The sequence below is a fragment of the Trachypithecus francoisi genome, unplaced genomic scaffold, assembly GCF_009764315.1.
Source record: "Trachypithecus francoisi isolate TF-2019V2 unplaced genomic scaffold, Tfra_2.0 Lachesis_group10, whole genome shotgun sequence".
Taxonomy (NCBI): Eukaryota; Metazoa; Chordata; class Mammalia; order Primates; family Cercopithecidae; genus Trachypithecus; species Trachypithecus francoisi.
The window spans coordinates 28,225,351-28,248,972 of NW_022681455.1; the positions used below are offsets into that span (position 1 = coordinate 28,225,351).

General features: G+C 39.4%; 1 protein-coding gene across 4 annotated transcripts; it reads left to right on the top strand.

The window, feature by feature from the left end:
• The first annotated feature begins 417 nt into the window (after window positions 1-417).
• On the top strand, window positions 418-21,809 carry LOC117086887 (zinc finger protein with KRAB and SCAN domains 8). Of its 4 annotated transcripts, none has more exons than XM_033216492.1 (6): window positions 418-1,084; window positions 11,533-12,036; window positions 12,710-12,851; window positions 15,816-15,907; window positions 16,230-16,353; window positions 17,030-21,809. In XM_033216492.1, the coding sequence occupies exons 2-6, from the start codon at window positions 11,620-11,622 to the stop codon at window positions 17,989-17,991; spliced, it is 1,737 nt and encodes a 578-aa protein (XP_033072383.1). In that variant the 5' UTR covers window positions 418-1,084; window positions 11,533-11,619; the 3' UTR covers window positions 17,992-21,809. The 4 variants fall into 4 exon arrangements, with proteins under 4 accessions (XP_033072383.1, XP_033072381.1, XP_033072380.1 ...); XM_033216490.1 differs by lacking the exon at window positions 418-1,084 and adding an exon at window positions 4,226-4,884; XM_033216489.1 differs by lacking the exon at window positions 418-1,084 and adding an exon at window positions 4,949-5,146.
• The last annotated feature ends 1,813 nt before the right edge of the window (window positions 21,810-23,622 follow it).

Below are 23,622 nucleotides of genomic sequence, written 5' to 3' on the forward strand. Positions count from 1 at the left end.
GGGTAGAAGAGTGGTCCTATAGAGCTGCCGCTTCGGGAGAGCCCCCAATCGACTGCTGATGGGGAATGGGGGATTTTTTTTTTTTTTTTAAGATGAGGAAACTTTATTTTTTATTTTTATTTTTATTTTTTTGAGACGGAGTCTTGCTCTGTCACCCGGGCAGGAGTGCAGTGGCCGGATCTCAGCTCACTGCAAGCTCCGCCTCCCGGGTTTACACCATTCTCCTGCCTCAGCCTCCGGAGTAGCTGGGACTACAGGCGCCCGCCACCTCGCCCGGCTAATTTTTTGTATTTTTAGTAGAGACGGGGTTTCACCGGGTTAGCCAGGATGGTCTTGATCTCCTGACCTCGTGATCCGCCCGTCTCGGCCTCCCAAAGTGCTGGGATTACAGGCTTGAGCCACCGCGCCCGGCCGGGAAAGGGGGATTTTACTGTTTTAGTGCAGCCCGCCCCCGGAGAAAGGCGAGCTCGGACGTTCTTGACTTTAGGATAGACTGGGGAGGGGCGCCGAGGAGCATTCCTCCCTTTACGTCTCGCGGTCGCAGACTGTATTTGCCGGTGCCCTGCTCACTGTGAACTGGTAGGACCTTGTGGACTTACGGAAACTCAAAATATTGAGTTTCTCTGGTCCTTAGGGGAAATGAGTGTCTAGAGCGAAATAGGTGCAGAGTGCCGTCACTGGAATTCTTTAAACCTGGATTCAAATTCGGACTCCACCACTCTCCAGCTAGGACTTAGGGCAATTTATTTTTTAACTTCTTCAAGCCTCTGTTTACTCGTTTATGTAAGTCAGGCTAATAACGTAGTGCCTATTTCATAGGGTGGCTTTGACTATTAAGTGTGAGAGTGCATGTAAGAACAGTCTAAGGGCATTTCCCTGCCTTTCCCCTTGTCTGCTGTCACTCTCATCCAAGTCAGACAAATGGAATTAATTAACCAACTTCCGCTTTTCTGAAGCACGGGTGAAGAAGAGTGAAGTGCAGGACTTGGGTAAAGGAAAAACCAAGAAGGATACAAAAGATGGATGGATGATCCACAGAGGTGCTCATCCCAGCACTTTCTCCTCACTTGTCGTCTGTCACATGGTGGGTGCTTGATAAGTACTTGGGTGAATGAGGACCTACCTAAGAAGGAATTATTGAATAAGACTAGAATTGAAGGAAGAGGATGAATCAGATTGATTAACTACTTGACAAAAAAAGGCAAACCACTTTTCCTGTCAGAAATGTATGGCACATCTGCATATTTCAAGGACTGCCACTTACTAGAACTAGGAGGGAGATCTCAGAACCCACACCTCAACTACAGAAGCTTTAATCTATTGACAGCAAATGTAACAATAGCAAGTAATATAAGACAGAATGTGATCAGTGCAAAATCGAATAATAAAGTCTTGAGAGGGGGTTATTAGAATAATAGACGAGTGTTTAGATTGAGTAGTGAGCAATGAGGTAAGTCCTTTGACTTGGGGGTACAGAGGAATTGTGACCAGGGGTATGGGATAGGGAGAAGGTCATTCTGGAAGGCAATAAAAGGCAGACTGGACGCTACTGGTATAAAAAAAGGAAAACACTTGTTTATCAATGTCTATCAATGGGGGAAGAATTGCATATGACATATGCTATTGAGGAATACCTTTCAACCGTTAAAATGATAAATGATCAGTGACAAAAGGAGTGTCAGAACAATATATATTCCATTTTTGTTGAACAATTTTGTGTATATAGATGTAATTTGTGGGGTATTTGTACAGGAAAAGGATGCACTCCAAACTTAACAGTGATTACCCCATGTCGAAAATTGTGAAACTTTTACCCTACTTTGCAAGCTAACAATTTAACTTGCCATAAAACTTGCCAGTTTTATGGATACTAACAGAAGACACTGGACTCCTGTGTCAGAGACATAAGACTTTATTACTTAATAACATAGGCAACATAAGCTTTATATTCCCTTGTTCCCAAAGCTTATGTTTCCAAAGCCCACAGAGTGGCCTAAGCTTGGCATTCCTCTGTTAGGATGGAACAGTGGGTTTACAACCTAACAGAGGAATGCCAAGCGTAGGAAGCCCATGCTTTGCTTAGCCTTGCCCCAGAATGAGCCATTATCTTTATTCTGGTCAGGAAACAACTGTGCTCTAAAAGGAGATACAAATATCCTTGAAAAGCTAACCTGAAAGAAAAATCTACCATAAGACTAGGAGTAATTTGAGAGACCATTAAAGAATTATCTCCCAACATTCTAGGTAAATACCATTTGAGGGTAGAGATACCAGCTTTTAATAACTTTATATAATATTAATTTGTATCATGTTTCATTTATTTTTAAAAATACAAAAAATAAAAGGCAAGCAGAGAAGTTTAAATTTTACTTAGAGATAAGGAACCACTCAGGGTTAGTGATTGGAAGAATGATAATGATATTTAAGGACCACGTCTTGGATAGTTAGGAAGACTATCTCAAGGCTGTTGCAGTCACATAGGTATGAAGTAATTAGAACTGAGGATGGTGGTTACATTAATGGAGAAAAGTAACATTTCAAAGGAGAAATCTGGTGCTGATAATTTCTCCTTTATCTCCATATTTCATTGAGTAAGCTAAGGAAGCCTCTCAAGCCTGGATAACTTAGAAATTGGTGATATTATCAACCATTCTAATGGATATGTGGTGGTAACTCATTGTGGTTTTAACTTTGCATTTCCCTGATGAATAATTATTACTTTTTAGTGTGCATACTGGCCATTCTTTTATCTTTTGTAAACAAAGTGTTCAAATATTTTGCCTATTTGTGTTGAATTATCTTATTCATTTAATTGTGAGAGTTCTTTATATATTCTGGATAGTTCTTTGTCAGATAGATGTATTACAAATATTTTCCAGTGTATAGGTGTTTCTTCACTTTCTTAATGGTGCTTTTTTTGAGAAGATTTAAATTCTGATGAGAATTTAAATTTAAAATTTTGAAGTCAAATTTATCAATTTTACCGTTATAATCAGTGTCTGTGTGTCCAGTTTGAGAAAACTGCCTATAGCATGATGCTATTTTACTTCCTATGTGTACACAATTTTATACATAGTATGTGCAGTCATAGTTGTGTGCACATTGAATTTGTACAACTACATATGTGCACAACTTCAGACTTAAAAATTGTTTGTTTATTTAAGATGAGACAGGGTCTTGCTCCACTGACCAGGTTGGAGTGCAACGGCAGGATCTCAGCTCACTGCAGCCTCTGCCTCCCAGGCTCATGTGATTCCCCTGTCCCAGCCTCTGGAGTAGCTGGGACTACAGGAGCCCACCACCATGCCCAGCTAATTTTTGTATTTTTTGCCAAGATGGGGTTTTGCCATGTTGGCCAGGCTGGTCTCAAACTCCTGAGCTCAGGTGATCCTCCCGCAGCTTCCCAAAGTGCTGGGATTACAGTCATGAGCCACCTTGCTCAGCCAAAAAAGTTATTTTTTAAATGTAAAAAAAGAAACTGAAAGTAGAGTTCTAGTCTGTCACCAGTTACTTCCAGTTACCATCCCAGGTGGAAAGCAACAGCTGTGAAATAAAAAGCAAAAATAAGTACTTTGAAGGAGTCCAGAAGCACTGTAGCTTCCTAGTGTTTATTATTATTTACTTGTTTTCATGTGATAATTAGATGACAAAACCCTTAAATCAAAATAACTTTGTCAGTACACAAAATATTGGGGAGTTAGTAATTGGGAAGGGATAGAAACGGTGGTGGTAGCTACCAGCAGGAGCAGATAAAGAGGGAAATTAAGGTGAAAATTGGAGGAGCCCTGATAACTCAATAAATAGGTGGTTGGGAAACGCGCTGAAGGAAATAAATACATGAGACCTAAACAACAAAAAATAACACTTGCCACAACCTCCACCCCTGAAATCCTATTAGTCTCAAAAGTTAAAAAGCTGTAATGCAACAGGTCTGTTCATTACATAGGGCCAGGGTGGTGGCTCATGCCTGTAATCCCAGGACTTTGGAAGACTGAGGCAGGAGGATCACTTGAGCCCAGGAGTTCAAAACCAGCCTGGGCAACATAGTGAGGCCCCCCCGCCCACCCCGTTTCTACAAAAATTTTGTTTAAAAAGCGAAGTTGGTGCACACCTGTAGTCCCAGCTACTTGGGGGACTTAGGTGGGAAGATTGCTTGAGCCCAGAAGGTTGAGGCTGCCGTGAGCTATGATCACACCACCACACTCTGCAATACAGCCCCTGTCTCAAAAAAAAAAAAAAAAAAAAAAGACTAGCAAAAAAAGAATGAACATAGATTTGTTCCCCAAATTTTGTGGTATTAAAACTAGGGTCTACTCCCCAAGCTTACATCATAGGTTTAGCATTAGAACAGCTAAGCAGCAAAGCAGATGTAAGCGATTGAAATTCATTAAGATAGGAAAGAGTGGGAAATATGTAAAGATCCAAAAAGAATATATATTTAATTACGATTTTTTTAATACTTAATAAAGTATGCTATTCCTAAGTGCCATGCCATAGGGATTTCACAAAACTATGAACTGTGATTAGCAAGAATTCCTCATGACGTTTGTACTCTATGTGGGAGGACTGGATGTATTTATGAATCGAGAACAGTAAAGTACAGGGTATGTAACGGGTCCAAACGCTAGTCCAGTTGGAATTCTAAGGAACCATGAAGTGCTCCCTCCTCCAACACTTTCCTAGCCTCCTGTACACAGCTCCAGCCTCCCCACGTCGGATATCTACCCCCAGGGGACCGTTACTATTGTCAGCGAACGCGCGGAGCTGCACGGGCACACAAGGCGGAGGGGACACCGAGGTCCGTTATTCCCCAGCACGTTCACTGCCCCAGCGACGGGGCAAGCCTGAGGCACGCGGACGAACCCGAGGCACAGCACACAGCAGGTGAGGGGCGTGGTACTCCGGTACCCTCAGTCGGCAGACCATAGAGCTTTTAGACCTCCAGGACTCCTAGAGAGCTTCCGGAAGTGCCTTTGGGGCAAGATGCGTGCTGGCCGGTGTAGTGCCTCCTCAGATTTGGAAGTTAGTGGCCGGAGGGGCCTAGTCAGAGTATAGTTTTCATCCCCTTTACTTCCCGACCTTTCTCCGGGTGTGTTTATCCGTTGCAGCGTACCTTCCCCACGCCAGGGCGCCTCTGCAACTCACAGTGAGTACGGTCGGACTCTGGGTCGGAGGAAAGTGGGTGCTTTGTGGCTGGTCCAGGCCGCAGCTGAGGACTGGCCTGAAGGGTCCGCATAGGGGCCTGTGCGGTGGTCGTTGCCGCGGACCGATTCCGACGCCTTAGTTGCTGGTGTAGGCAGAGTACGTCCCCACGCATTGCCCTCGAACTTTTTTGCGAGGGACCCTTTTATGAAGCTTTCTTTTTAGATAATCCTTTTGTGGTATGATTTTGTAGTCGATCGTGTTTATCTTAAAATGGGGAACTGACCCCCCCCATGTTATTTTTTATCCAACTATTTCTAGGGTCTGAATTGTTTTCACTTAGCGCTATTTTGCGTTTCGGGCACAACAAAATTCTCAGTTTTTAAAAAAGACATATTTTGCTTTTGGAAGCCCCAGTTTTCCATGGAAACCGATTTTTGCTGTTACTCTGCATTCTTTAGTGTTTTCAGAAATGGGTGGTGTGTTGACTAGATAATTGTACGAAACTTTTTTTTTTTTTTAATTTCAAGGTAATTCAGAATTCGGCGTTATCAGAATGCCTATTTCATTTGTTAAAGCAAACTGAAGTTAGCCAACGAGAAACTCTGGGAGGTCCTCATTTCCAAAACTCTGGTTAGTCATGAATAATTTTTGTCAGGCTACTTTGACTGCCACCACCACCTTAAAAAACATATTTCCGTTGTTTGTTAGTTCCGTTGAGTATATTTACGTACAGTCATTGTTTTAGCAAATACATACATGTTTGAATTTCTGTTGTGGTTAAATGTAAAATGTGATGTTAATTAAAACTTTCAGCTAATGCAATTTGAGATAACAAAGCATAATACTTGCTTCACCTACTTTTTCTTGGATTTTAAATCCTGGAAAATGTCTTTTTTGTTTTGTTTTCAGTTCCCAAACATTTCTCAAATTAGACTTAGTCTGAAGGAAGAATACATTCCTTCTACAACTATTGAAAAATTAATGCTGTTAAAATTGAGTTGTGCCTTTAGTATCTCACAGGATTACAGCATTTAAAATTCAGAGGAAGCTTTAAAGATGGCATATTAAACTCATGTAAACTTGACTAGGTGTTATTTAAGGAGACTAAAAATCAGTCTGTATCCACACAGTGCTCACCAACTTAATACAGACATGTACGCACAAAACTGAGAGGAAAGTACATAGTGGAGTAATTATGCACTGAGTTATTTATAGGTTGTAATTCTCAAAAACTAGCTGATTAGAGAGGGAAGAGACTTAAAAATATGGAAAATTAGCCACTAAATAGAATAATCAAGATGGGCAATGGGCAAGACCTGTTGGCCGATTTGGTATAAAAAATGAACAAACCTGATAATAGCTGGTTTTCATCAGTATACTATTGAGACTTTTAATACCGCATCAACAATATAAAGTTCTTGAATGCTGCACACTTCACATTAAAATATTTTATAGCCTCCTGTACTGGTAAATGGTGGGATTGCATCTGTGAATAGACACTGCACTCAAGCCTGAGCAACATAGCGAGACCCTGTCCCTAAATAATAATAATAATTATTATTATTTTATAGCCATTATGGATGAGGATTGTTCAGTAATAGATGGCCAGCTGTTCAGTAGTTAAAAATGAACCTTGGCTTTAAGGAAATTTACAAGAAAACATGGTAAGACTATCACTATATAACATCACATTCTAAACAGTTAGAATTTATGTCCCATGTAATGACCTTTCAGTTTTTTAACATTAACCCGTAAGTAGCTATTTTAAGGAAATTTAAGAGTTTGTTTTGATTTGAAAAATTAAATTATTTTAAAATGAGCTAAGACCATTTTAAAATAAATTATCTTAAAATTATAATTTATTCAAACAAAAACAAATAGGTAATTTGTTCAAACCAAATTGATTACCCTTTCTCAACAAAATCTCAGCATCTTCCTTAAATTCACTCGTCCCCCAGATCTCACTATTCTAGCAAATTCCTCCACTTTCCTGTAAAGTCGTAATCAGTGAACTATATCCCTGATGTTAATTGATATATTTAACCATATCTTTTGCTCCTTGGTTCTTCTAATCTGTAGTTTACTCTCCACCCGGTTGTTCCTGGCCTTGTCTAACTTTAAAAATAATTTTCAAATTCGCTTCCTTTTCTGTACATACTCTCTATGTAGGATTTGTTTGTTTGTTTTTAACCTTTCTGTCATACTTAGATGGGCTTTGAGTCTGTGAACCCTGCTGAAATTGAATGTACAATTTTGTATCTGTGGACATTTTGCTGGAAAGAAATTCTGTGTTTTCTTTAGGTTGAAGAGTCTATAAACCAACCCCCACCCCCAACCCCACCCCCGGCCACAACTCCAAAAACTAGAAAGATAAGCACTGCCTTGATGATCCGTATGGGGAACTATATGTACAGTAATCTGATTTTTTTCCTAAGTACCTGTCTCTTCTTTGTGGACTATAGATCTCTAGTTTTATCTTGATGTTAGCATCTTATGACAACTGGTTTTGGGTATGCTACCTTTACTTACACTCTTCTTCATTCTCTACAGTGTTTCCTGAAATACAAAGCTAGTGATCACCTCTGTCAATAAACATTTGCAATAAGGCTATGGCCACATTCTCACAATGTGATAAGTCCTAAATTTGGACCATGTAAAAAATGCTTAGGTAGGAATGACAAATGGCAGGGGGATGACAGAGAAGAACTCATGAAAAAGGTAATAGATAAATTATAGTTAAGAGTTGAATGGTTTTAGGCCGGGTGCAGTGGCTCACACCTGTAATCCCAGCACTTTGGGAGGCTGAGGTGGGCGGATCACGAGGTCAGGAGATCAAGACCATCCTGGCTAACACGGTGAAACCCCATCTCTACTAAAAATACAAAAAAATTATCCAGGCGTGGTGGCAGGAGCCTGTAGTCCCAGCTACTTGGGAGGTTGAGGCATGAACACAGGAGGCAGAGCTTTCAGTGAGCTGAGATTGCGCCACTGCACTCCAGGCTGGGCGGCAGAGTGAGACTCTGTCTCAAAAAAGAAAAAAAGTTGAATGGTTTTAGCTAGACCAAGATTTATCAACCTTGGCGTTGACACTTTGGGCCAAATAATTCTTTGTGGTGGGGGCTGTGTTGAGCATTGTAGGATCCCTGGCCTCTATGTATGAGATAATAGTAGCACCCCTTCCCCCCAAGTTGTGATAACAAAAATATTTACAGACATTACCAAACATCTCTGGGATGGGAGTAAGGACAATATTGCCATCAGTTTTGAACCACTGAGCTAGAGTAAAGAACTCTGTAGTAGAATGGAAGTATGAGAAAGCCACAGCCCAAAAAGGCTTTATGTGAGTTTAAAGTAGATAAAACCAGCCAGGTTTACATTCATAAAGGGCCTTGCATACCATGCTAAAGAATTTGGTTCCTACTGAAATATTTTCAGAAGGTGAGTCATATTACATATTTTTAAAAAATCTCTCTGGCAGTATAGGGCTACTGTAAAAAAAAAAAAAGTATCATAAACCTGGTAGTTTAATACAATGGACACTTACTGTCTCATAGTTAGGGAGGCTAGATGTCCAAAATCAGGGTGTCGCCAGAGCCATGCTCTTCTAGCTTCTTGTCATTGACAAATTTTGGCTTGCGCTGCATAACTCCATCTCTGCTTCTGTAGTCACTTAGCTGTCATTCATCTGTGTGTCTGTGTCTTCACATGACCTTCTTTCTGAGAGTCTCTCTGTGTCTTTTCTCCTTTTAAAAGTGTGCCAGTCTTATTGGCTTAATGTCCTACCCATTCCAGTATAACTTCATCTTAACTTGATTACATCTGCAAAGCCCCTGTTTCCGAATAAGGTTACATCAACAGATACTAGAGGTTAGGAAATCAGCATATCTTTTTGGGGGACATATTTCAACCCACAGTAGGCAATACTGTAGAACATGAATGGGAAAAAAGCATAGCCAAAGTTACCATTGCAATTCTAGGCAAGAGATAATGTCTATACCAAAGATGGAAACCATAGACATATTTCACAAAGAAATAGGATCATGAAATTGAACTTTTTTTGGACATCAGGTCTTGTTTTTAAACCTCACTCTTATAAGAAATATAAACATGTTCTGTGTTTGCTATTGTAAATACAGCTAATGTTCTTCGATTCTATCAATAAGATAAAGATACAGACCTTTGCCCATGGGGAAAATACAATTAAGTTACAAAGTCAGAATTCCTTTACAACTAATAAATATACAGTTATGGGAAAAGTCACATTAAAGCAATACACATTTTAGTAACAGAGGTATAGAATGAGAGGAAAATAATTTAGAATTGGAGACACCAGGAAAGGATTTTAAAGGCAACAGTATTTTATCTTGTCCTTTAAGAAGGTAGTGTCAGTACTGATGAAAGAAGTCAAAGAAGACTTCAACGGAGAGACATATTGTATTCATGGAATGGAAAACTCAGTATTGTTGAGATATCAGTTGTCCCTAAAGTGAGCTATGGATTCAGTACAAATCCAATTCAAGAATTTTTGTAGAAATTAATACACTGATTCTAAAATGTGTATCAAAAGACAACAGAACTAGAAAAGTGAAAATAATTTTGAAAATGAACAACAAAGTTGCAAGACTCACACCTACTTGGTTTCAAGATTTTAAAAGTCACACAAGACTATTCTGTATTGGTGAAAGAATAGATGTATAGGTCAAAGAACAAAATAGAGATTCCAGAAATAGACCCTTATATATACATACATATAGTGAGCTGATATTTGACAAATATACAAAGAGAGTTGAGTGCATAAAGGAAAATCCTTAAAATGAACCTCCATCCATACCTCAAATTCTATACAAAAATTAACTCAAAATGGATCATAGGCCTAAATGTAAAACTTAAAATTATAAAACTTTTAGTAAAAAACAGGAGAAAATATTTGTGACCTTGGATTAAGCAAAGATTTCTTAGATATGACACAAAAAGCACAGTCACTAAAAAAAAATGAACTTTTTTTCTTCAAAAGACCCTGTGAAAAGAATGAAAAAGAGTGAATACTTGCAAATTACATATCTCATAAAGGACTTGTGTCCAGAGTATATAAGGAACGCTTAAAACCTAATTTTAAAATAACTAAATTAAAAAATAGGTAAAAGTTTTGAACAAATACTTCACTAAAGAAGATATACAGATGTTAAGTAAGCATAGAAAAAGATGCTCAACATTATTGGTAGAGAAATGCATACTAAAATCATACGAGATGTTAAAACCATAATGAGTTGCCACTACACATACACCTATTAGAATATTTAAAATTTAAAACAAAAACAATATCAAGAGCTGGTCAGATTGGTGAGCAACTGCAGTTCTCATATACAGGTAGTGGAATGCAAAGTGCTTTGGAAAACAGTTTCGCAGTTTCTTATAAAGTTATACATATATGTGTTTTATGACACAGCAAGTTTACCTCTGAATATTTGCCCAAATAAAATGAAAACTACACTCACACCAGAACTCATGCAGATGTTCATAGTGGCTTTATTCAGTGATAACAAAACAACTCAGATATTGCTCAACTGGGAAATGCATAAACATTTAAACATTCATCCACGTAAGGAACAAACTGCTGATGCATCATTGATTAAAAACAAATGTATTATGCTATGTAAAAGGTGCCAGACTCAAAAGGCTACATACTATATGATTTTATGTGAGATTCCCCTCCAGAATCTCACATCAATAAAATCATATAGTATGTAGCCTTTTTAGTGTAGGAGTAGACTTTTGGATTGTAGGTGTCAATAGGGCATCCCGGTTCCTTGGAGTGCTCCATAGAGAGTTTTTGAGTTGGAGGTCACATCCATAGTAGAGGAAATTAACCTTGAGATAGGAGGAAAGATGGGGGGCACAGGTAGGATAAGGAATGTTGGGTGGAGAAGAGCAAAGTGTTAGGAAAGTTTTTGACAATACCTTGAATTAGATTATATGGAAATTAGTAAGGGAAAGGTTGAGAGCTGAAGTGTGTAGAACCAGGTTAGTACAGCTGGTGTAACAAAGGCTAAAAGGGGTTAAAGGAGCAGCCCTGAAGGCTAGCTGAGATTGAACACTGAATTTCAACTAGACCCAGTCTACATAGTTTCCTGACTTTGCTTAGCCGTGTTCCACATCCCCAAACATGGTGATGAAAGCAGAAGAAAGGGGTTTTTCTGTGGATGGGTTTGGCATGACTGGCATGGCGGAAAGTTAAGGAAGTAAGAAGTTATTTCTGGAACAGTGGGGAGGATCATTTAGTTGGCTGAACCGTGAAGTCCATGTCATGATAAGGAACTTGTTAAGATACCATAGTAAGTTACAGTGACTTTTGACTTGCCTTAACACTATCATATTTTCTTCATGAAGAAGTACCCTTAGAAAGAGGCCCTCGGAAGAGTCTTAAGAAGATAAAGAAGATAGTGGAAACGAGCCTACTGAACTTTTCAGGCTCTAATGGCTGAAGAATCAAGAAAGCCGTCAGCCCCATCCCCACCAGACCAGACTCCTGAAGAGGATCTTGTAATCGTCAAGGTAGAGGAGGATCATGGTTGGGACCAGGAATCTAGTCTGCATGAGAATAACCCTCCTGGCCAAGAACTGTTCCGCCTGCGCTTCAGGCAGTTATGCTACCAGGAGACACTAGGACCCCGAGAAGCTCTGATCCAGCTACGGGCACTTTGCCATCAGTGGCTGAGGCCAGATTTGAACACCAAGGAGCAGATCCTGGAGCTGCTGGTGCTGGAGCAGTTCTTGACCATCCTACCTGAGGAACTCCAGACTCTGGTTAAGGAACATCAGCTAGAGAACGGAGAGGAGGTGGTGACCCTATTAGAGGATTTGGAAAGGCAGATTGATATACTAGGACGACCAGTAAGTAGAAGGAGGTGTGCATGCTGTGACTGTGGGAGTCCTGGAAGCTTGGTAGAGGGACATAGGCATCACAGTGGGAGAGCAGATGCTTAGCATCAGTTTCTGTTGGATAAAGATGAAAATAGTTTTAGTGTAGTATGACTCATACTTGTAGAGTTCTTCTTATGTTTGTAAAGGATATAAATCCATTTTTTTTTTTTTTTTTTGTCGTCATAACGTCCCTACAACTGTGTTGTTCTTATTTGCCAGATGGGAACTTGATGCATAGGAAGCTTATGTTACTTTTTCAGGGACACTCAAATAATTAAAGGTAAATTTGAGACCAGAAATCAGGCTTTCTAGTTCCTTATTAAAAGATTTTTCTACTGCATAGCACTGCTTTAAGTTTGTTATTTTCCTCCTTCCTCTGCCTTAGGAGCACAAAATACTGGTGTTCTGTGTAGCAGGGAAGGCATCAGCAGAAGTCTTTTCCTTTAGTACTAAGCAAAAATGATGCCTTTCTTTCTGTGCTCATCTACATATTGGTGTTCCTTACTGTCCCTAAGGAGTAAGGGAGAGTCTGCTGCTTCCTTCCCCAAGCATATATCCCTATAGATGTGTTCTTCGTCCTCTTTCATTGTTCATTACATTTCGCAAAGGAATTTCTTACTATCCAACTGTCTGTTGTTTCCAGGTCTCAGCTCGTGTACATGGACGTAGGGTACTCTGGGAGGAGGTAGTACATTCAGAATCTGCACCAGAGCCTCCAAATACTCAGCTCCAATCTGAAGCAACCCAGCATAAATCTCCAGTGCCCCAAGGGTCACAAGAGAGAGGTGAGTAGCCAGATTTCATTGATAATAAGGAGGGGAAGTAGAAATAAAAGTCCATTTGGGGCCGGTGTGGTGGCTCATGCCTGTAATCCCAGCATTTTGGGAGGCCGAGGTGGGCGGATCACGAGGTCAGGAGATCGAGACCATCCTGGCTAACATGGTGAAACCCCATCTCTACTAAAAAAAAAAAATACAAAAAATTAGCGGACACCTGTAGTCTCAGCTACTCAGGAGGCTGAGGCAGGAGAATGGCGTGAACCCAGGAGGCGGAGCTTGCAGTGAGCCAAGATCGCGCCACTGCATTCCAGCTTGGGCAACAGAGTGAGACCCCGTCTCAAAAAAAAAAAAAAAAAAAAAAGTCCATTTAGGATACATATCTCGTTCCTGAAGAACCAGGAACTAAAATCCTGTTTACAGACCATTCCCAATGTCTGTGTTTAAATGTTTAGGCTTCAAATATAGATTATTCATTCTAGTGGTAAACTCATGGACAAATTAAATAATTTGGCTATTTTTTATGTAGTTACATATTTCTGTTACCCCAGTACATTTACAACACAGGCGTTTTTGAGGTTATGCTGGTAGTGTCATGCCACTTCATTTGGAAATATTCAGTATGTGTATCCTCAGACAAGAGCATTTCTTAGGTAACTTAAATAAATACATTCCTAAATTTATCACAATTAAGAAATGTAGTATTGCTACAATACCAGCCTAGGCCACAGTTCATATTTTACCAGTTGCCCCAATTATGTTCTTTCTGGTTCAGAGTCTAGTCTGGATTCACACTTTGCGGTTAGTTGTCATGGCTCTTTAGTCTCCTTTAATTTGGAACAGTTCCTCAACCTCTCTTTTTTTTGAACAGTACAGGTGTGTTATTTTGTAGAATGGCTGCAATTTGCATTTGCATGATGTTTGATCATGTTTACATTGAGGTCATATATACTTGGCAGGAACACCTCACCCTGCCAAGGATACAGGACCTAAATCTTAACAAGAGATGTTGTACTCCTTCTTTTTTTTTTTTTTTTTTTTTTTTTTATTATACTTTAAGTTCTAGGGTACATGTGCATGACGTTTATATCATGTATAACTCCCCAATGCAATCCCTCCCTCCTCCCCCCTCCCCATGATAGGCCCCAGTGTGTGATGTTCCCCTTCCCGAGTCCAAGTGATCTCATTGTTCAGTTCCCACCAATGAGTGAGAACATGCGGTGTTTGGTTTTCTCTTCTTGTGATAGTTTGCTAAGAATGATGGTTTCCAGCTGCATCCATGTCCCTACAAAGGACGCAAACTCATCCTTTTTGATGGCTGCATAGTATTCCATGGTGTATATGTGCCACATTTTCTTAATCCAGTCTGTCACAGATGGACATTTGGGTTGATTCCAAGTCTTTGCTATTGTGAATAGTGCCGCAATAAACATACGTGTGCATGTGTCTTTGTAGTAGAGTAATTTATAATCCTTTGGGTATATACCCAGTAGTGGGATGGCTGGGTCATATGGGTTGTACTCCTTCTTAAGGGTACAACAGGAATTTGTCCTATTATTGGTGGTGTTATCTTTGATGACTTGGTTAAGGTTATTCTTGTATAGTTACTGTTTTTCCCTTTGTAACTAATAAGTAATTTGTAACTAATAAGTAATAAATAATTTGTGGAAGATACTCTTGAGTGTATTTAAATATCTTAGTCCTCATTAAACTTTTGTTGCTAGAACACTAGTTTTAGTGTTCATTGGTGCTTCTTGACTGACTTAGTGATTACTGAAATTGTTATGAAATAGTGGTTTTCTAACTGTCATTTCTTCTACATTTCTTTATTGTAAAGGAGAGTGTTCCCTTGTCCCAATTTTATTATTTTTTCTTTATCAGTATGGACTCATAAATTCCTATTTATTCCATAAATATTCTGTTACTGTCTTTATTTTGTTTTTGTTTTGTCTTTGAGACAGAGTCTCACTGTCATCCAGGCTGGAGTGCAGTGGCTCACTGTGATCACAGTGATCTCAGCTCACTGGACCCTCTGCCTCCCAGGTTCCAGCGATTCTTATGCCTCAGCCTCCCCAGTAGCTGGGATTACAGGCACACGCCACCATGCCTGGCTAATTTTTGTAGAGACGAGGTTTCACTATATTGGCCAGGCTGGTCTCGAATTCCTAGCCTCAAGTGATCTGCCCACTTCAGCCTCCCAAAGTGCTGGAATTACAGGCATGAGCCACTGTGCTCAGCCACTGTCTTTATTTTGCTAAATCATCTCAGATTTGGCCACAGAAGGCCCCTTCAGTCTGGCTTTTGTATCCTCTTGACATTTTCCCATCGGTTTTTGAGAATTTTTTTTACTTTATCGCAGAATGAGATGTTCCAATCTCATCTTCCCCTGCATTTCATATTTTTTCATTTATGTGATTTAGCTTATAAATATGAATTTTTAATATTTCTAAAGAAGCATAAAACACTCTTAATAATTCTTGTGTAAAGTCCTAAAGCTTGTTGCCTGAGATACAGTAATCTATATTTTAATAATAAGTTGTTTGATACCTATAGAAAGCAAATACTGGAAGCCATAGTAGACATTTCAGAAAATAATGAATTAATAGAGATTGATTGATTCTAATACTTGGTTTGCCAAGAGAACAGGACCTAAGGAAATACTGTATACAAGCACAAAAATAGAAGTAGTTTTGATGGTAGAGAAAAAATTGAAAAGTGATTCCTGTTAGGAAACCAGTATACTTTCTATTTTTGAGTGTAACTTCAGTCTGACTTCAGGGACATTGGAGTGCATATGTTTTGTGGGCCAACCATAGATATGGGCCCAGAATCCAAGATATCAGCACTTCATGTGCAAAATCTTTGGCATACACGTATATCTGCTGAAATACAAATAATTTGGAATTGGTGACTGCCAACTCCCACAACCACGGGACAGGACTGGTCTCATTCATAGCTCCTTTCTCCTCTCAGCCATGTCTACTTCCCAGAGTCCTACTCCTTCCCAGAAAGGAAGTTCTGGAGACCAGGAAATGACAGCTACACTTCTCACAGCAGGGTTCCAGGTGAGTTGTGCTCCTTCTCACTGAAACCCCATAGCTGTGCTTGTCAGTGTTTGTGGCATCTGCCCTATATCTAGACTGTCTAGTTTGTAGCAGTACCTACCCAAAAACTTGTCCCAAAAATTCTTTTGCCTAGGGACAGATCAATCCTAAATTTCCCCCAATTGATCTCATGCATTTTCCTCTTCTTCCTGTCTATTCAGATCCCTTTACATAGTACATTTCCAAGTTGTAATCTTCTCCCAATACGAGTGGATCTCCCAAGCTCTAGGTTTGAGCTATGGAAGAATCACAGTCCCCAAATGGGTATCTTGTTTTGTTTCAGACTTTGGAGAAGATTGAAGACATGGCCGTGTCCCTTATTCGAGAGGAGTGGCTTCTTGATCCATCACAGAAGGATCTGAGTAGAGATAACAGGCCAGAAAATTTCAGAAATGTGTTCTCCCTGGGTAAGGAGAGCTGTGGTTATTATTGTCATTTTAGATTGTTTGTTTGTTTGTTGTTTATGTATATAGTAGCTACAGCCTTTCTGAAAGACATAGTTGAATTTATGCTCAGGATCCAACGGAGGGATATAATGTTTAGACTTCTTGAAATCTTACATGAAACTTCTGTTCTCCTGTCCAGAACTTCCTTATATTTTGTACTAGGGTACTGGCGTGTTTGCCAGTTGGAAATTGACATCTCACAGGTGCTCTCTGAGTTCATACATTTCTTCTCCAAGTTGTCATGAGATTCCTACATAGACTTTTCTCCCATAAATTAATTGTATCTCCTCCCTTTTGATGACTGTTTGGGGCATTTTCCCATTTCTGTCCTGCTCATTAGTTTTTTTAGTAGTTTCATATTCGTCTCCCCAGCTTTCATCTTACCTCAGTTGATCCTTTCCTGACTTTAGTTCCCCTTCCAATTAACTCTTTTTTTTTTTTAATGGTACCTCTTTCCCAGTTGACTCATATTAAGCAAGGTCACTATTAAGAAGCTGTTTTGGAGACAGAAGTTTTGTGTTTACTTATAGCTGTTCATGTGTACTTTCCTTTTCCCCTATCTTCAGTTCCTTTCTCCTACCATAAAGAATAGGATGTGACATTGGCTTGATGTTTATTTATTACATTTTTATTTCAGGTGGTGAGACCAGGAGTGAGAACAGGGAATTAGCATCAAAACAGGTAATATCTACTGGAATCCAACCACATGGAGAGACAGCTGCAAAATGCAACGGGGATATTATCGGGGGTCTTGAGCATGGAGAAGCCCGAGACCTTCTGGGCAGATTAGAGAGGCAGCGGGGAAATCCCACACAAGAGAGACGACATAAATGTGATGAATGTGGGAAAAGCTTTGCTCAGAGCTCAGGCCTTGTTCGCCACTGGAGAATCCACACTGGGGAGAAACCCTATCAGTGTAATGTGTGTGGTAAAGCCTTCAGTTACAGGTCAGCCCTTCTTTCACATCAGGATATCCACAACAAAGTAAAACGCTATCACTGTAAGGAATGTGGTAAAGCCTTCAGTCAGAACACAGGCCTGATTCTGCACCAGAGAATCCACACTGGGGAGAAGCCATATCAGTGCAATCAGTGTGGGAAGGCTTTCAGTCAGAGTGCGGGCCTTATTCTGCACCAGAGAATCCACAGTGGGGAGAGACCCTATGAATGTAATGAGTGTGGGAAAGCTTTCAGTCATAGCTCACACCTCATTGGACATCAAAGAATCCACACGGGGGAGAAGCCCTATGAGTGTGATGAGTGTGGGAAAACCTTCAGGCGGAGCTCACATCTTATTGGTCATCAGAGGAGCCACACTGGGGAGAAACCCTACAAATGCAATGAGTGTGGGAGGGCCTTCAGTCAGAAGTCAGGCCTTATTGAACATCAGAGAATCCACACTGGAGAAAGACCCTATAAATGTAAAGAATGTGGGAAAGCTTTCAATGGGAACACTGGTCTCATTCAACACCTGAGAATTCACACAGGGGAGAAGCCCTACCAATGTAATGAGTGTGGGAAAGCCTTTATTCAGAGGTCGAGTCTCATTCGACATCAGAGAATCCACAGTGGTGAAAAATCTGAATCCATAGGCGTTTAGGAACAACTTCAGTTACAATTTGAGCATTATTCAGCATTAGAGAAACCACACATTAGTGAGAGGTCTTTCAGTGTACTAAAAGGCAGAAAGGTCATCACAACTTTAGTGTCAGAAATTATAGTGGTGGCAAAATTAGGATAGCTCTTCAGTAATTTGGGCCCAGTGCCTTGGGGTTTGATTAGCTTGACTGTCTTTGAAAGTATCTGATGGAGCTCCTGATGACCTAATGTATCCTTTAGAAATTTAAAATAGCATTAGAGCAAGTTGCTTGTCATGGCTTGAGGCGCTTAAGTTTGTCTTTTGGGTGAGTAGCTATAGGTTTGAGAGAGGCTGCTACTCCTAGTTCCTCTGCTTCTTCCCATCTCCTGTGATCCCCCTCTCCCATTTATTCCCTTGAAGGTGCCCTTGTATTCCTAATCTGATCTAAGAAGCTGCTTTAGAGTCACAAGTAGCTTCTGTGTGAAACTTATATTTGTATGTAGCTTTCTAGGAAAATTTTACAGACACTTAACGTATTTATGCTTAAGTGTGCATTTTTTTATTCTAATATTCCTTCTAGTCAGTGGAAATTTGTATTCCCATACAAACTCAGAATGCTATATTTTTAACAGCACTCCAGCATTTTTCTTCATGTATCACCTTCACTGACTCCATTGAGTCATTGAGCATCTATACATATCCTTCACCACCCCCAGTCTCAGTACCTGTGTCAGCAAAGGAAGTGGACACATTAGTGATGGTTATGGGAGTAATACAGAGAAAGAGGTGAGTGGAGACTCAGCCCAGCTGCTCTTGAGCTTGGATAGTTATACATTTTGCTGACTTCTGACTCTCCTCCTACCTCCCAACTGTACACTGTGGTACAAATAGTTTGCACTATCCTAGTTATGGCATCAGGTAGGAGAAGGAGACAAAAATGCTTTAGGAAGATAAAAACCTTACAAAGAATGTATACTCATCCTTTTTGGCCCATTACAGTACTGCTTTCTCAGGTTTTATCAGCCTGTGCAAACTCCCTGACTAGATGGTCTGTCACTCCTATCATTACCTTGCACCCACCTCTTTAGATGGCCTTAGCACCTCACTCGTTATTCTCCATTTGTTTCTTGCCATTAGTTTATGTGACTTTAATATCCACAGTGGTAATCTAATACCTTACCTCACAGTTTTTCATTCTTTTGAACTCTGGTGCACTCCATCTGTAATCCATGTCTGTAATCTACCAACAGAGATGTACTATTAAACTCGGTATCACCAGGCACTATATTTCATCTTTGAGGCTTTCATTATACCAAGGAATACTATATAAAGTAATGAGACTGGTTTAAAGTAACATGCCAGAACTTATGCATCCAATGTGGGTTGTCACTTGTTATTCCCAAGTACTGTTATTCCAATAGTACTACTGTATTCTTCCAAATATTTGGAACATTCTTAGAATCCCCATTTAATAAACCATATGAGAAAACCCTCTATTACTCTTACACTGTAGTTTTACCATTTGAGTAGCCACTTATTTACCAGAGTTGGAATTAATTTTGGGCTTTCCAAAATTAACCTTCAAACTTAAAATTGATTACTTAAGCCTATTCAGAAAAAAAAATATATAGGTTCTGATGAAAGCTTCATAATTTCACCCTATGACTATCTTGAAAAGAAATAACAATCATATTATTTTATGATTGATGGGTCAAAAATAGCAATCAAAATCTTATCTCATAGAGGACCACCTTTTGGATCATAAATTCTTTCCCTATAACATTCCTTCTCTGCCTCCCTATGGCCCACTTTGACTACTAACAACATCAGAATTACCTACATCAATTTCATTGAGCTATTGGTGAATGAAGGCACCCATCACTTGTCATATTGGTTTGCAACAGTCCTTTTCATTATCCATTATTTTATTATCCTCCCTTCTCTTGTTTCTTTTTTTGATTTATAAGTTACCATTCCTAATTTCTTTGTATTCGAAATTTTAAGAAACCAGAAACGAGTAAATCTGGTTGTATCTAGATCTTCGCTCTGTTTCAGTTGTGCCTTACCCTCTGTAAGATACTGATTCTTCCTGGGGCCAGTACTACCTTGTATGCAGGTATTACATATGATAGGTACATTGTCAGAGGGAAAATACATGTGTGTACACGTGTGTGTAGACACACACACACCTGCCATACACTTTAGAAGAATGCTTCTCTTCTATTCCAATAAAAAGCCCTTTTAGCAAAGCAACATAGTAACAAGATTGGGTGCATTCAGGGTGGTATGGCCATAGACCAGAGCAACATATTGAAATGTGTACATATGTACTAGCTAAAGTCTCTTTATGTGTCAATATTCAGAGTAATGTGTAGCCAGATGACTTAAATCTCAGAATTACTAAGCATCTGGCATAAATTCGAAGAAAATAATGACTAGAAAAATTAGTGTTATATTGGGTGTGAGAAAAGACTGTGTCTTGAAAGAATTATCAAAGCTGATATAGCACATATATAGAATTAGCCAAACGGTATAAGACAATAGAAAAAGGCTGTGGATTCTTTGAGGACATCACTATAAATCATTCTTTGTCTCAAGTTCCCACTCTTAGCATAGAATATTATTGACCAGGTTGTGTGTTATTTTGAGCTCTTAACTATGAATGGCATTCATTAAGCTCCTTTATCCTGTAGATTCTATCTTTATGTTATCTGAAATGAACTATTCATCAGTACTTTTTCCTCCCATCCTAAGCTGCTCATTTTAGGAACTGACATGATGAGGTGGTTCTTTCATAACTCTAATGCCATCCAACATAGCCCTGGGAGAGGCATGTTAGGTTTCAGAGCTTTTCTCCGTGGAGCAATGTGCAGTGCTAGAATATGGTGGTTGATTCCCAAACAGAGCAGTTAACTTTACTGTTGGTTCTGAGTCTCCAGATAATAATAGCCGACATTTATTGAGCACTTACTGTGTGCCCAACCCTGTTATGCCTTTCTCAGGCTCATGATAAGTGTATATTAGTCTGTTCTCATGCTGCTAATAAAGAAACATACCTGAGACTGGGTAATTTATAAAGGAAAGAGGTTTAATGGACTCACAGTTGCATGGCTGGGGATGCCTCACACTCATGGTGGAAGGCAAGGAGGAGCAAATCATGTCTTATACATGGATGGCAGCAGGCAAAGAGAACTTGTGCAGGGGAACTCCTCTTTATAAAACAGTGTGATCTCATGAGACTTACTATCACAAGAACAGCACAGGAAAGTTCTGCCCCCATGATTCAATTATCTCCCACTTGGTCCCACCCACGACACGTGGGAATTGTGGGAGCTACAATTCAAGATGAGATTTGGATGGGGACACAGCCAAACCATATCAATAGGTGTTATTTTATCCCCCATTTTATAGATGAGGAAACGAAGGCTTAGAGAGTTGAGTGAGTTGACCAATATCACACAGCCAGTATGTGATAAAACTGATTCTGACCCACACAGTTTGATTCTAGGCTAGAGCCTGTGCTCCTGACTACTGTGCTATGCTGTGTATAATGTACATGGTAATCTAGTCAGCTGTTTAAAAATATGTAGCCCTTGTCATGAGAGGTACTGGGGAAAAGAATATGCAGTAGAGTGCAAATACATTACAATTACTGGAAAATTGGTTGAAAATGCCCTTTGGGGTTATAGTTATATCATTTTTAAGTGCTGATGCTTTGTAGTACCATAAAGCTAAATTGTGCAAACAAAATATATTTAACAGAGTAACTAGAAGGATACAGCAATAATAAATTCAAATATAATTTTTCTCTAAACTGCCAAAGGGAAAGTAGAATTGTGGAGGGAAATGAAATATCCATGTACCAGGCCAGGCAGATGGTCAGTTAGGATAACAATAGTAAGTTCATCTGCAGCATAAAATGTGAAATGCTTTCAACCTCATTGCCCATTTCTAACTACCATTCTATTTCTCCTCTGTTGTTCATGGTTTTTCAAACATGTCTTCCGTTTTTCAACCCCCCTTTTTCTTTAATCTGTTCTTAAAACAACTTCTTGCTGGCTTTCATACTTGGCATTCCAGTGAAATGTTTGTAGACTCACCAGTGGGCGAATAGTAAGGCCTTTTTTTTTTTTTGATGTCCTTTTTGATCTAATTTATATTTTATATTGTTGAATTCTCCCTCCTTTGGCTTGTGGGAACCTTTTTGTCTAATATCTGGCTTTCTTTTTTCAACTGATCTTTCCACCCACTCCCCCTTCTCTTCTCTGCTGAGAATAATCTCCCTGTCTGTCTTTTATTCACTTCATTTTCTATACTCCTATTTATCCATTTTGATTGTTTATACCTACTATTTGTATTCAAATGACTTCATTTTTCCCACCCTGTGGGTCAGTTTGTGACTTTTGGAATTTTCCACAGGTACCTGTACAACTTGATATTTGAAAATAGGATTCATCACCATATATCGCCAACCCCCGTTTTCTTTTTAAACAGGCCTCATTGCCTAATTCCTTTGCCCTGAAAAGTGTCACCACCTTTCATATTTTTACCCCAGCCTTGGAGTTATCTTTTTCTGCTCTCCATTCTCCATGTCCAAAAACTTGCTGTCAGTCTAGTTTTTCATCAGTTTTCTCCCTGAGGCTTGATCTCCCATTTCTCACATCCCATTATAGCCTTTCATGTAGATCTGAGGCCCAGGTTACTGTAATTATTTTTTTTCCAATTTCCTTGCTCCCAGGATCCCATCTTGTATAAAGTTTCCAAGGTGGTCCTCCTCAAACTCCATTTTTACAATATCTGTATTGTAAAATTTTCATTTTCACTAAGTAACACCCAGTAGATAATTTTTCCAAGGCAATCCTCTTCAAACACCTGTTTTTTACAATATCTCTATTGTAAAATATCATTTCACTAAGTAACACCCAGTAGATAATTCCTGTGGAGCAGTGGTGTTCCAAATTCTCCATTACCTCTATGCTTAATACTCATCAGCCTTCATTACTCTCTAGCATATTCACCTTGATTCAACAGATTCAAACTTCATACAGCCTTCTACTGATGTCTTACAAGCTCTTGCCTCTGTGCCTTTCTCATGCTATTCTTTTTGCTTAGATTGCTCTTTGGTCCCAGCTCATGTTCATCACTCCCTTCAAAGCTTGTCTTTATATCTTCTGAGTTAGCTCTCCCTGATTGACATCACCTCATGTGGTGACCTCCCTCATTCTGTGCTGCCTCAGCACTTATCTTTTGAGTTTATACTGTGGTCCATGTACTTACTAATATGTTGCTTTGTAATTATTTTCTAGCACTCTGTGTTATAGTTTCATATTTGTATTTATTTCCAAAATTAAATTGTAAGCTCCTTGAGGGCAGGAATAATAACTTTTACATTTGTATCTGCACCCCCGAGTGCCTAGTATAGTGCTGAGCACATAGTAGGCGTTTAATAAATGCTTGTTGAAGTATTGTGTGGATTATTTGTGGTGGTATCTACAGAAATTTTTAAGCTGTTTTCAAGAATGTGTCTTACCACTTTGGGTGCTCAAAAATGTACAGACCTATTTTTGTATGCTAGTATAGTATATCAGGATCTGCCTCTACCTAAGAGTAAGGCCAAAAAAATTCAACTTTAGGAAATTATGTGTAAAAAGC

Excerpts from the sequence above, each read along its gene's own strand:
- LOC117086887 (XM_033216492.1), top strand. The coding sequence starts at position 11,620 with ATGGCTGAAGAATCAAGAAAGCCGTCAGCCCCATCCCCACCAGACCAG. Across the intron at positions 15,908-16,229 it reads TTCTCACAGCAGGGTTCCAG|ACTTTGGAGAAGATTGAAGA; the intron begins GTGAGTTGTGCT and ends GTTTTGTTTCAG. Across the intron at positions 16,354-17,029 it reads CAGAAATGTGTTCTCCCTGG|GTGGTGAGACCAGGAGTGAG; the intron begins GTAAGGAGAGCT and ends TTTTTATTTCAG.